The following is a 14175-nucleotide window of genomic DNA, read 5'->3' as shown; positions in this document are numbered from 1 at the left end:
TAAAGCTATAATAAAGCAGGTTGAGACTCCGCCCACAACACATGCATCCATTCATTCATCAGTCAGTCAGCGTCTTTCCGCGGCCATGGCAACATCAGTGGACAACGGACTGTGGGCCTGTCGAACGTAAAAGTGCCTCGCATAAAGGTAAGACTTTGACCTATTCCCATGAAAACGTAAAATTAAATGCAGAACACATCTATCATGTCACATGTTCTTAGTTAGATTCATAAACTAACAAGTGGACTTCATAGTTTGTTTCCTTGCAAATCCTTTTTGTTATCGCTGGCCTAAATTGTAAGCGTCTTGCACTGTTGCCTTATGGGTAATGTAGTTTCTTATTTTAATGTTCACTATTTGTGTGTACTTAAAAGCAAACGGTGAAAAACTACAAGTCCCGTCTAAAGGAATAATCAATAGCGGTGACGTTTGTGCTGCTTTTACATACAAACGCGACTTGATTGTGTAGAATTTAATGATTGCATGTTATTTTAATGGTGGACTTTCAGGTAGGTTAGTTTATGTTAAAAGAAAAGAAGAAGGACATGGGATACAAACAATTTGAGGCGTCCTGAACGGTATTTATGTGCTTCATGTCAAGAGTCCGTCAAACGAAATGGTCTTATTTTTTGACAGCCACTCTGTCTGTGGTCAGGGCAAAGGTTCATAAACCAAAGTTTAGTATTGCAGTGCAGAAACTGCAGCTTTGTATCCAAACCCGTAGAGAAATTCTCTCATTGAGTTTGTTATCGGTGAATCCACACACAGAGTGATTCAGTCAGTTAAAATAGACCTGATAAGCCTGCAGTATTTTAGTTATTGAATATTCAGTCACTGAATTTGAAACAATTGCCATAATTAGGGCAGGAGAGAGAAAAAACATTTCACAGAGGCCTGATAGGGAAAAAAACTTGAATGCAATGCAACCTTTAATTTAACGTATGAACCTTGCAACCTTTCATTTAAAATTTGTATAATAAGAAACTATTGGACATCTAAAGGTAGCACACCATAATTTATATATTATTATTATATATTATATAAATTATTATTATTTTAGAGACCATAAAGATATAAATTATGGTGTGCTACCTTAAGATGTCCAATAGTTTCTTATTATACAAATTATTATACAAATTCAATAACTAAAATATATATATAATATTTATTTATTTAAAAAACATAATTATAAGAAAAGGCCTATTTCTTCTTGACTCATTTTATCTACTTCCATCAGTTTAAATATGTAATGTTCTCCTGAGACCTAGAAAAAAAGCTTTGTGGATTTAGTGTTCTCATGTCATTACATTGTTTAGAGCATTAGAAAAAAATGGAAAAATAGCCTTTTTTTTATTTGTGTTATGCAATGTCATCTGTAGAGGATACCTGGAATCAGGTTTTCTAAAAAAAAAAATGACATGAAACCGCAAAAACATTTTTTATAATTTTTTTTATGCAAACCTTTGTATATGTGCTGTTTACACGACATCTTGACTTAAAACTGTGGCATGTAAGATCTTAGAGAAATTCACTAAAATATAATGCCATTACAGAGATATCCTCCTGAGACTAAGCTATGGAGTTTTGTCTATGTTGATTTAATGCCCATACACACACACGTCCAACTTCCATACACTCCTGGAAACTTTGTTAGCTATTTTCAGTAAAAAAAGAAATACAATTACACACAAAACTTCTATTTACAAAACAAGAATAACTTAACGTAATGTTATAAATATTTCTCTTTCTAACACCCACAAACACAACTAATTCTTTCTGAAGGTTTTGCTGTACAGGTTCCCTGGGGGGGTGGTTCTGACACAGAGGGGAACTTCTGAAAGAATAGCTCTTTAAATAGCTCCTGGGTTTTATTTTGTTACATGTTTTAAACAAAACTGCCTAAGAGATCTGGAAATGTGCAGAGACATTTTAATGCAGCTTTGGATGATTTGTCAGAAAGTCATTTGCTGTACCCGACTTCACCCCTCTTCTGTTACCATCTCTATAAATGTTTGATTTAGCTCTGGATCATCTCATCAGCCTTTCTGTTCTTTCACATGTTCAGGACTCATGGCCTTCAATCACCAGCATCTCTGATGACCTGTGAACTCAGCGCAACATTTGGTTCGATTTCTTTCTCATCATGAATCTGACTGAGATTTGCGACAATGCTAAGAAAGGAAGAGAATATGCACTACTGGGGAATTATGACTCATCTATGGTTTATTATCAAGGTGTTATACAACAGATCCATAAGCACTGTCAGTCCCTCAGAGATCCTGCTCTGAAAGTCAAATGGCAACAAGTAAGGCGCTCATATACTGTATGATTCAATCTGATATGTACTCTTTTTTTTAATGCTGTGAGTTATGTGCTTGTACTGGTATTAGCCAAAGATTACAGTGGTGTTTGTGTTACAGGTTATGTAATCTCAAACCAGTGCTGTTTTTATCCCCTCTCTGAGCCCAGGTTCGGCAGGAACTGGCAGATGAATATGAGCAGGTGAAAAGCCTTGTAAACACCCTGGAGAGGTTCAAGGTGGACAAACCCGTTGATTTCCCCAACCCTCTGCCTGAAGAGAGCCCAAGGGAACCCGCTGTCTGGCCTCCCCCAACTCCAGCAGAGCACAGGTAGAATAGACAGCTGATTACATAAAGCCCTGAGGAGTTCTGTCAGCTGCAGAGCATGTCACACGTCTCCTGTCTTCATGCTGTCATTGCTGTGTCACTCATGCGTCATGTCATACAGCACTAAATGGATTTAGCTCAGTGAAAATATTCACATTCACACATTTTACTGTTTTATATTTTTATTGTATTTTAAAATTTTAAGAGATACAAAAAAGTGTATTTTTTTAGTAAGTGAATGAAACTTTACAACTTTAAGACTCTCATAACACACACAATTTATTTATTTATTTAAAACAAAAAGTCATGTTGGACCTGGTAGGTATTCCTGACAAAACTATCTATGAAGTTATATTAGTATCAAATGTCCTTTTCTCAGAATTTTATTTGATAAGCATCAATAAGTGCGCCAATAGACGAACCATTGCAGCATGACAACAGCTTTCTTTTTCATCTGAAAGTAAAGGTTTATGCAAGTAATTTTTGTTTGGAAAACTTTCAGAGTATTAAGTTATTTTGTTTAGAAATAAATGTAGAGTTCATAAATTAGATTCAAGCAATCATGAGTTATACATTTACACTATTTAATTAAAGGTATTTAATTAAATTACATTAATTTAAATTGAGTTAATACTGGCAATGGGTAATTAAAGTTTTATTTTTTTTTTGTAAAAAAAAAAACAAAAAAAAAACAGGAATAACATTAATTTGATATAACTTACTTTGAAAACCTTTAATGAGAAGTTGCTGATCTAATATAATGTGGTTTTAGTTGAAAAATATTAAATATTTTAAAATATTAATATTTAAAATATTACAATATTAAGGGAAAATAGTATACAGGTTTTTAATGCATTAAGAGATTTAAAATGTAAATATTTTGTAAAGTTATAAATATCTGTGCTGTTACAATTGAGCAATTTAATGCATCCTTTCATCCGATGTGTTAAATAGATACTGTAAATAATTACATTCACTATTCGGTTCACAAATCATAAAAAAAAAAAAAAAGCCAGTCAGAATATGTGCATATGTGGTCACATGGTCCAGATTCCCTATGATATCACTCTGTCTGGTCATAGGGGACCTGTCCAGGTGAAGAAGCCAATCACTGTGTCAAAGCCTCAGAGAAAGGAGTCACCTGGAATGCAGCATCGCGGCCCTTTGGGCAGAGGTCAGCCGAACATCAAATCAGAGAGACCGAACACCCGTGACGGCCGTGGAAATAAAGCTAAGGATGAAAAAGTAAGTTATTAAACTTTTAAACTGAAAGTATAAGCTAAAATAAAAAAACTTAGTTCAGATTGTAATTATAATTGATTTAATGTCAGTTTAGACAATTTAGGATTAGTAAGTACCTATTATCATGTGTTGTAGCAATGTGCCCTGCCTGTCTGTGTTTTTAGAGTAAGAAGAATGCCCAGGAGGGTGCTGCTGATGTGGAACAGAGGAAGTTTGATGGCACAGGCTATGACAGCGATCTGGTGGATGCACTGGAGAGGGACATTGTGTCCCGGAATCCCAATGTCCACTGGTATTGTGCCACTTTAGCATTAGTTTTTCTGCTTAATAGTATAAAAATAAATGTGTGTGTGTGTATATACATCTGTATTGCTCATTTGCTATAATTTGAATTATGTGTGATATTACATCACTTTGCACTATATGTTGTTATCGACTATTGAAAAACTTGGAGTCAACCTAAATGAATTTTGTGCTGACGATTACTTCTCAAACAAATAATTGCAATTAACGTTATAATTGTCTGTTCAGCTCATGTCTATAAGGCTACTATGTTATTTATTATGTTTTTTTTCATAAATAGATTGGCTAGTTTGATCAGGCTTTCAGCATTCAGTAAGAGTTAGAACTTTAAATTCAAATCCATCTTTTTTTTTTTTTTTTTTTTTAATCAGTTCAGAATATTTGAAAAAAGTCCCTCTGGGCCTAGGCATTGGCTGTATAAATAGCAATGTAGTAAGTTTAGTTTTCATACTTGACCAGAGACAAATAAGTAACGTGTTGAGTCAGCGACAGCTGTCAGTCACAGTGGCAGTTAGTGATTCAGTGCTGGACGGTGATTCAAGCAAGCTGTCATGTGTTACTGTTCCTGCAGGGATGACATAGCAGATCTGGAAGATGCCAAAAAGCTGCTGAGAGAGGCAGTGGTCCTGCCTATGTGGATGCCAGACTTCTTCAAGGGGATCCGCCGCCCGTGGAAGGTTAATATGTTAGATTACACTGATGCCAGAGTTTGACATCTGAACATACACACATATGGATACATAGTCTGTTATGTCACTATGTTTTTGCCAACGTTTATTCACCCATTTGGTTTAATTTCTTGTGATCATAGTTTTTTTTTTTTTTTTTTTCAGTAGGGGGCGCTGGTATAATAGTTAATTATGTAGGAGAGAATGCACATTTTTGCTGATATATTTCTCTTTAGTTTGTTTTCCACATGCTATTTGCTTTGTTGAAGTGTTTTTTTTCAAACTATCAGCTGCACCTGTGTTTCAAATATATGCCCATGCAAAGGCTTGTTTTTTTAAACTCTCAGGGGGTGCTGATGGTGGGTCCTCCAGGCACAGGGAAGACCATGTTGGCTAAAGCGGTTGCAACTGAATGTGGCACAACATTTTTCAATGTTTCATCCTCCACGCTGACCTCAAAGTACAGGGGAGAGTCTGAGAAACTTGTGCGGCTCCTTTTTGAAATGGTGAGTGGTATCACAGTCTCTAATGTAGGCACTGTGATAGCATGTCCATTGATTGGTTTAGTTTTTTTTGCTGAAGGTATAATTTGATTGTGATAAGGATCAGGAGTTAAGTAGACATCAGGGCACAAATGATCAAAAAGTGATAAAAATATCCTAGATATTTAAAATGCCTCAATTAGAGACCCCATAGTAAAGCTCCTTTCTTCACCATTTCTGGATGATAAAAGTCAGTGTAGAAAACAATGAATATATATTTAGTTAGACAACATAAAAGTAAAAATACCCCTCAGAATATATGTCGATTTAACATTAATTGGCCAAAAATGCTCTGTAAAATCAGTTAAATATACTAAAAATCAATGTTGATTTGACAAATTGGCCAAAACTTGCATTTTTATAGGTAAAGTTAGATAGTCAGTCAGTTAATTAGTTAATTAGCAAAGTAGTTAATTCTTTTATGAGAATCATAAAAGGTAAAAATACCTTTTGATAAGCAATGTTAATTTGACCCTGCTGGATGACACTGTGTGTTTATATAGGGTAGATATTATTTATTTAGTTGGTTAGTCAGTTAGACACCAATATTCCCTCATGTAAACCAACAAACAAAAAACATTGAAAATAAATGATGATTTTACATAAATGCCAAACACACTGTGTGGGACAAAAATGAATTAGTCAGTTTGATAGCTGGTTAGAAGAAAAATTTGAGAAAACATATGCCCTCATAAATGGTAAAAGTAGTCCTTAAAGTAAAATGCTATGTTTTTATAGGGAAAAGGTTAGTTAGTTATATAGATAGTCGGTTAATTAGTTAGCCAGCTAATTAGTTAGGTAGTTGTGCCCCAATAAAAGCATAAAAACCTCAGTTTTGATTTGATGTAGATGGGCATTGCACTGTTTTAATGGGGGAAAAAAGTTAGTTCGCTAACCTCATAAAATGTGAAATAACAAAACAAAACAAAACTGTAATGGGTCAAAATTATCGATTTTTCTTTTATTCCAAAATCATTAGGATATTAAGTAAAGATCAAGTTCCATGAAGATATTTTGTAAATTTCTACTGTAAATATATCAAAACGTAATTTTTGAATAGTACTATGCATTGCTAAGGACTTCACTTGGACAACTTTAAAGGCGATTTTCTTAAAATTTAGATTTTTTTTGCACTCTCAGATTCCAGATTTTCAAATAGTTGTATCTCAGCCAAATATTGTCATATCCTAACAAACCATACATCAATGGAGCTTATTTATTTAGCTTTTAGATGAGGTATAAATCTCAAAAATATGTTTTTTTTAACCCTTGTGACTGGTTTTGTGGTCCAGGGTCAAATATAAGAAATAAAAGGTTAGTTAGTTAAATAAATACTACTACTACTACTACTACTACTACTGAAAACTAAATAATAAATAAATAACCTGAGTCTGATTGTGTTAAAATTAAGTAATATCATTTATGATAACATGATAACATAATATATAATAAACTAAAAATCTTGCTCATGTCATAGTCTATTGTCTATACTGCATATTTGTACTTCTACATGTTTTGGTCATTTTTGTTTCATTTTTTCCTGTAACAGGCTCGTTTTTACGCCCCTACAACAATTTTTATTGATGAGATTGACTCTATTTGTGGGAGACGGGGCACATCAGACGAACACGAGGCCAGTCGCAGGGTGAAGTCCGAATTACTCGTGCAGATGGATGGTGAGTTTCGTGTAGTAGGCGACTCTGTTATGATTAACTCTGTTATTTTAACACCCACCCGTGTAATGGCATTAGGTGTAGGAGGTGCTCAAGAGAGTGACGATCCCTCTAAAATGGTAATGGTCCTGGCTGCCACTAACTTCCCCTGGGACATTGATGAGGCTCTTAGGAGAAGACTGGAGAAGAGGATCTACATTCAACTACCCACTGGTAATCTGACACCCTCACACACAAACGCCTATCAACAGGAAAACGTTCTCCAGGCAGTCACGGCTCCTCTGATTTCTCCATGCAAGTCACCCACTCATAAATGAACAGCCTGACTAATTTCTCTGTTCACACTGTGCTGTATAGTTCAGTCAGTTAGTCATTACTCACAAGCTTTCGTTGTCTAATGTAACTCCTTTGTTATAGTCACAGGGCCTGGATTTTAGAATTTCAAATTTGAATTGGAAGACAAAAATATGTACTTTTTTTTATTTTGATGTTATATTTCTTCCCAAAAACAAAAGGGGGAAAAATGGTAAGTATTGACACACAAAAAAAGGAAACCTATTTTTAGAACCATGAAGATGATTCTAATTGTGGCTTTTATTTCTGACACTTAAACACATTTTGAAATATGAGTAATAGTAAAATTAAACCAGCATAAATTAAATCCAAATAACAAAGTGATTTACAGATACTTTATATTAAAATGACAATATTATTGTTTGTTTTTCATTGCTAATTTATTGTAACTTTATATAGAATTTTATTTATTTATATTTATTAAAACTATATTTACCATATTTCCTGGAAAATAAGTCACACCTGACTATAAGCCGGATCAGGTCAAATTTGCTTTGTTGAGAGGAAAAAACACTTATGTCACTTTTATTTTTATTTTTAGTATTATTATTATTACTATTATCATTATTTATATTAAGAATTAATGTAAAATAACCAGAATATAAAGTTAAATGTTTACAACCAACACTATATTAAAAATTAAAAAACTGTTTTTTTTGTTTCTTTTTTCCTCACTCAACAACAAATAACAAATACATTTAGTGGTATTCAGAACAGAAGAGGAATGAAAAATATATGTATTAAAAGAACATAAATTATAGTAGCATTCATTATGGACAACATTTAATTTAAACGCCAAGGTTGAACAAAGTTATTTAAAGTGAAATATATATATTTAAAAGAGAAATACAGATGTCAAAGTAGACTTTAAAATCAAAACAGGAAAAACATGGTTTTCATAATGTTCAAATGATTACTGAACTCCACAGCTCAAGGTCGAGCTGAACTCTTAAAGATCAACCTAAGGGAAGTTGAAGTGGCTTCTGATGTGGATCTCACCCTCATCGCTGAGAAAATAGAGGGCTATTCAGGAGCTGACATCACCAACGTCTGCAGGTACAGTATGTTTTCAGGATTAAAGATAACACCTTGTTCTAACTGAACTCGAAGTGACAGGTTTCGAGCATCAAGTCATTTTCCTGCTCTTGCTAAAAACATAATGTGGTGCAAAGTGACAAAATCACAGCCACTAAGAACAGACTAAAGCTCAACAGTGTTTGCCTGGGGCTCGTTCGTATATGTTCCATTCATTTTCCCCTTCAGCGTTGCAGAAAATTCCTGAAAAGAAGAGTTATCTTGAACCAAACCAACCAGCTCTAACTATTTCATGGACCTATTCATCCCAAGAAAGAATGCTGCATATTGCCCATAATTGAAAATGATTTAAGCAGTTCACTATAGGTTTATACAGTATGTTTTGTCCCTGCATAATAAGCATGGAGTGGAGGGAAGTATATCTTACACTTTAATGTCTAAAAGAATAGTTCACCCAAAAATCTAAATTTGCTGAAAATTTACTCTCCCTGAAATGAAAGCTTTAGCCTAAGTTCTGCCAGGAAGACTCAATTACTTCGTCACTAATTACCTTCCTCATTATCCAATCACGTCTTTATACTTTGGTATAAAGATCGTACTTACACATGTTTGAGTTCACAGATGCCGACGTGATAACAACCTCCACCCTCCCCACCACCACCAGGATGGTCCTGTCCTTACCTTCCAGGGGGTCGGCTGCGCCCCTGCCTTCGTCTTCAGGCAGGAAATGCAGATTCGCTACCCTCGGATTATGAACCATGGACGGGGCCTTTCGCCAAAGAAATTTATAATTATGCTTGCTGAGCTGTCAATAAATGTATGCTTTGTACGTTTTATCTCCCGAGTCTTTCTGGTAGAACTTCAGATAGTGATGAAAAGTGATTACACGTGATGTATTGCTAAATTTCTCCAAATATGTTCTGAAAAAGAAACAAACTCCTCTACATGTTGGATGGCCTGAGGTTGAATATATTTTCCGCAGATTTTCATTTGTGGATGAACTATTCCTTTTAAATGTAGCCCTATGCTCTAAATATGTAAATTGATGGTGTTGATTTGACTGATGAACTTTGTACTTTTGTTCTCTCAGGGATGCATCATTGATGGCGATGCGAAGGAGGATCCAGGGTCTGAGTCCAGAGGAGATCCGTGCTCTTACTAAAGATGAACTGCAGATGCCAGTCACCATGGAGGACTTTGAGCTTGCACTTAAAAAGATCTCAAAATCCGTCTCGGCTGCAGACCTGGAGAAGTACGAGTCCTGGATGTCTGAGTTTGGGTCTGTGTGAAGAGAAGCGACAGCCACAAGATAAGTGGGAGAACACATTGTGGAACAATACTTGAAAAAAAAAGGCACGTTGAGACATTTTAATATGCAAAGATGATACTGAAACTAGTCAAACCAGTGTTCAGATGCGTATGGACACATTAGGACTGAGAAATGTCACACCTTTCTATTTCTAACTTCATTCTCTGCTAACAGATTGAAATCACCTGAGTTGCTAATGACCTGTCTTAAGTTTCAAAATGAAACGCCTGTGAAACTGATACTTGACAATGGAGACCAGCATAATCCTTGTGCTGTGCTGGATGTTTTTTAATGTTTATCAGTATGTAGAAATTCATATGTGCTGTGTTCTTTTATCTGTTTTACATGATAGTAATAATAAAATTAACATTTGTTCTCCACCTATTTAATGTAAAAAATTTACTTATTTTCTCAATACACAAAAAAAAAAAAAAAACTTTAGTAATCCTGTTTTATTTACAACTTGATTTAATAATGTACTTGATTTATCAGTGCACGTTGTTCCAAAGAAAAACACTGTTTCTCTTCATCAAAAATAAAAACTTGCCTTAGCTCTGAAACAAACTTTCTTTTGGACGATATCATCAAGACTGTGCAGGCTATTGATAACATATACAGATTGACTTAAACTCCGCCCACTTTTTGTGATCCAGGTCATTTTTAGTGGATAAAACAAAGTCCCACCCTACTTATTCATCTCTTTAAATTTCCTGGTTCACTCAGAAATATGTATCACATTGCCAAAGTAAAATGTTTAGCTTTTTCATTTTGTTTTAACCATAGATTGTAAAATAAAAGATGGACGAAACGTCTCCACTTCCTTCCACTATACAAAAGTGAAGCCAAATCTAGAGCTGAAACAACGAATCGATTTAATCGATTAAAATCGATTATTAAAATAGTTGTCAACTAATTTAGTCATCGATTCGTTGCTAAATAACTTTTATTTGCCGTAAGCGGCTCATTTCGCGCATATTTCAAATCTGCGGTGACCAAAGTGTGGCAGTAATGAGCCACCGGAGGTTTTACTCAGCCAGTACAGCAGGAGAAGTAGCGAATAGCCAATAGCTGGCCTCGTTTTATGTCACGTGCTTCCCGAACAGTGTCTCTGCAGCATTCAGCGTGATGTGGGAGAACTTTACTTTGAGCCTTTAAAAAAGAAGAGTAACCTGTAAACTCTGCACTACTGAACTGTTTAAGGGGACGTTCACATATCGCGTCTTTTGCGCGCTCAAGTTCGTTATTTCCAACACCGCACCGCATCGAGTTAAAAACATTTAAACTTTTCAGAATGCGGCAAGCGCACCGCGGGTCATGTGACAAGAACTAACCAATCAGCTTCATCCTTTCCCATAACAACGTTAAAAGCTCAGTCAAGATGAAAGGAACAGCTGATCATAGTTGTATATGGATTTCCATTTTGAAATAAATTTAGTAGCAGAGCTACTGCAAGCGATGTTTTGAGCATCAAATCCATTTATCCTTTGCTGAAATTTCCGCGTCTTCAAGGAGAGAGCACGTCATGGTTGCTTAGCAAAGGCAGACGCCTCAGGGGCGCTTCTGCCCGAGCGCTTTGGAAAGGAGAAAGCGGTGCGCCTAGCGTTCTCCACGTGTTTTTAGGCGCGATTTGTGAACGGCCCCTAAGACTTTCATTTGTGCAGATTCTCCAGTACAATGTTGTTTGCAAATGTTTAGTCGTAAAAGCTGAGAACATTGCTTTTTAACAGTTAACATTTAAAGCTTTACAAACATGTTCTGTGATCAGTTTGTCGTTTACCAGTTCAAAATTCAGTCTTGCAGCCTAATTATGACTGAATGAGAGAGGTAAATGTTTAAAGATATTTGAAATGCACTTTTTTTCTAAGTATTCACCGCTCTTTTTCACACAGCAGGTTTTTTGTGTGTGTCCAATTTTTTTTTCTGGACAACCTTCTGATGGATTTTACTTTAAATTGTGAGTTCCATTCAGGTTTCATGCCATTAGCACTTTATTCGAAGGATTGTTTACAATTTCACAGCATAAGCTATAAAGCTGTTTCCCAGTAAATAATAAAATACAATGCACTGCAATTTTATTCTGTTTTATCCTTATTCTTCATGAAAATATGTTCTGAAAGATTCCTTAATAAGCTTTGTTTGGGATGTTAAACTACTTTAGGAGCTCTAAGGACTGACATGGTGAAAACATTATTTGAAATCTACTTGTGAAATTTGCTAGAGTATGGGTCAGTGTTCTGATTGCAGAAGAGTTCGACAAAGGATTACTAACACATAATAAAACAACTCCAGGTATATTTTTGATGAGGATATGACAGTGCAAAATGGTTAAAATCTCTTAAAAAATCTATGCTGAAGGATAAAGACCATTTATGAATAATTTACTTGGGGAAAAAATGGAAAGAACGAAAATATAAGTGCATAAATCGATTAATCGTAAAAATAATCGACAGATTAATCGATTATCAAAATAATCGTTAGTTGCAGCCCTAGCCAAATCATCTCGGTATGGTTGCTGCCATCTTGAGTAAGTGATGTCATTTGGAGCCAGTCTGCGCAGTAGAGATTCGTTTGGAGCCAGAGTCTGCGCAATAGTGTCTTGAGGTGGAGCCATGAAATCAGAAAGTCCCGCACAAACTCCCGCAGACCCAATCGCAAGATCACAATCATGATATCACACCCCGTCTTTTATAGCATCAAAAAACTACCTAAAAGGTTGGTGCCGATGGCCTCGTGGGCAGCATGTCTTCACAAACCCAACCCACTCTCTCTTTCACCCACTTTGTTTCCTGTCGACCTACTGTCCTATATAAATGAAATGACAATTGAAAAATAATAATAATAAATTAAATTCAATATAGTTCAGTGTAGCGCTTTTTACGATACGATAAGTGCAAAGCAACTTTACAGAAAATTACATTTATACAATATTTAGTAGTAGCTTATCAGTGGTGACTGCCACTACCTAAAAGCAAATTTCCCTTAAACATAAAGCAGCATGAAAATAACTACCTCAAATGAAGGAAACCATCTTTGGAAAAAAAAAAAATTTGAAGTGTAATTTGATTATTCAGTTTGTCTCACGTCCCATTAGATTAGATGGAGAGGGCGGGGTTTATGACCTATACTGCAGCCAGCCACCTGGGTCAAAATGATCAAAACGTTCTGGCTTCACTTTCAGGAATCTTGCGGCATGCTTGGTTTTAACATTGCCGAAATTTCTGTATAATTTCTCAAACAAAAAAAGGACCATTGTCTATTTTCAATAGTGGAGCACAGCTCGCAACTCACTTTCCAACCAAGCAGGTTTCTGTTGGCAAATCGACATAAATCTGTTGAGAAATCTGTCCGCCTTCATGCAAAATTCCCAATTGCTTGGATTTTGCCTGTGAAAATTTGCCAAACAATTATAAATTTAACCATATTTTTACATTACAAATTTTCAAACATTGTCCAAAATGTCTAAAAAAGAAATGCTTGATCAATACTCATTAATTATTGTATGATATTAGTAACGGCAGTAAAACTTTGTAACCAGAGATGATCACATCTGATGTTCAAGCATTTACAGTTTGTATGATTGAAAGCAACCATATTTGTATGCACGATGGCCGATAAAGTTGTTGTGTCCTACAGCAGCAGAAGGGTGTGACTCAGTCATCAGGAGGGAGGACAGTGGGGGAAGAGGATGACTGTGTTGTTGTGGGCCGTGCTGTGTGAGTGTGGGCTGTGTGTGCAGTTTATTGTTTCCTGACTACTTCAGAGTCAAAGTGATAACCGTCATGATGTGTTGTAAGCCCGAAGCGAAGTTTCCTGACTGTTATGAAATTATTTATCCTTCCTGCTTTTTATTTTTTCTCTATCACCCAGTTATGGCCAGCATTAAAAGTCACAGACTAACAAAAAATCGGTTAGCGAGTAGTAGGTGAAAAAGAAGCAGGTTTTGAGTTTGTGAGGACACAGATGGACGTGGCAGCTAGTGTATATCCAAAGAGAGTGTGAACGAATCATAATATGGACAACAGTCTGACCGGCTGACGAGAGGACCGATGATGGTATGACGTGGCATTTGTGCAGTAGAAATCGAGGATAATAGGCAATACTTGTCGTGAAGCTTGGCTCTTTTAAAGACCACGGCACACGGCTAGGACACAGACCAGCTGCTCTTATTTTTTTTTTATGATTTGACTCCACTGAACAGTTGGTGTGAGCATGAAAAAGTGTAATTTATATAAAAAAGCTACACAAATTATTTCATACATGTGCTTTATCTGTGTATTTATAATTAGGTTATTATAGTTTTTTTTTTTTATTATATTATGTTTTTCTAATTACTTTTTTTTTTAAGAGCAGCAATTTAAGTGAACATGTTTACAAAAATAGTAACATATATTCCTGAATTTCTTAGTATTAGTTTGTTTCCCT

At 35.5% G+C, this 14175-nt stretch overlaps 1 protein-coding gene across 1 annotated transcript; it reads left to right on the top strand.

Annotated features, from left to right (window-relative positions):
* Window positions 1-10131, top strand: LOC132127384 (katanin p60 ATPase-containing subunit A-like 1). Its single transcript, XM_059539225.1, has 11 exons — window positions 1-147; window positions 2066-2305; window positions 2470-2630; window positions 3710-3872; window positions 4034-4161; window positions 4744-4849; window positions 5188-5346; window positions 6932-7058; window positions 7134-7268; window positions 8339-8465; window positions 9535-10131. Exons 2-11 carry the CDS (start codon window positions 2144-2146, stop codon window positions 9731-9733), a joined length of 1467 nt encoding a protein of 488 aa, XP_059395208.1. The 5' UTR covers window positions 1-147; window positions 2066-2143; the 3' UTR covers window positions 9734-10131.
* Window positions 10132-14175: the final 4044 nt, after the last annotated feature.

The sequence above is a fragment of the Carassius carassius genome, chromosome 45 (assembly GCF_963082965.1).
Source record: "Carassius carassius chromosome 45, fCarCar2.1, whole genome shotgun sequence".
NCBI classification, from domain to species: domain Eukaryota; kingdom Metazoa; phylum Chordata; class Actinopteri; order Cypriniformes; family Cyprinidae; genus Carassius; species Carassius carassius.
This window is presented reverse-complemented; position numbering and strand designations above follow the sequence as displayed.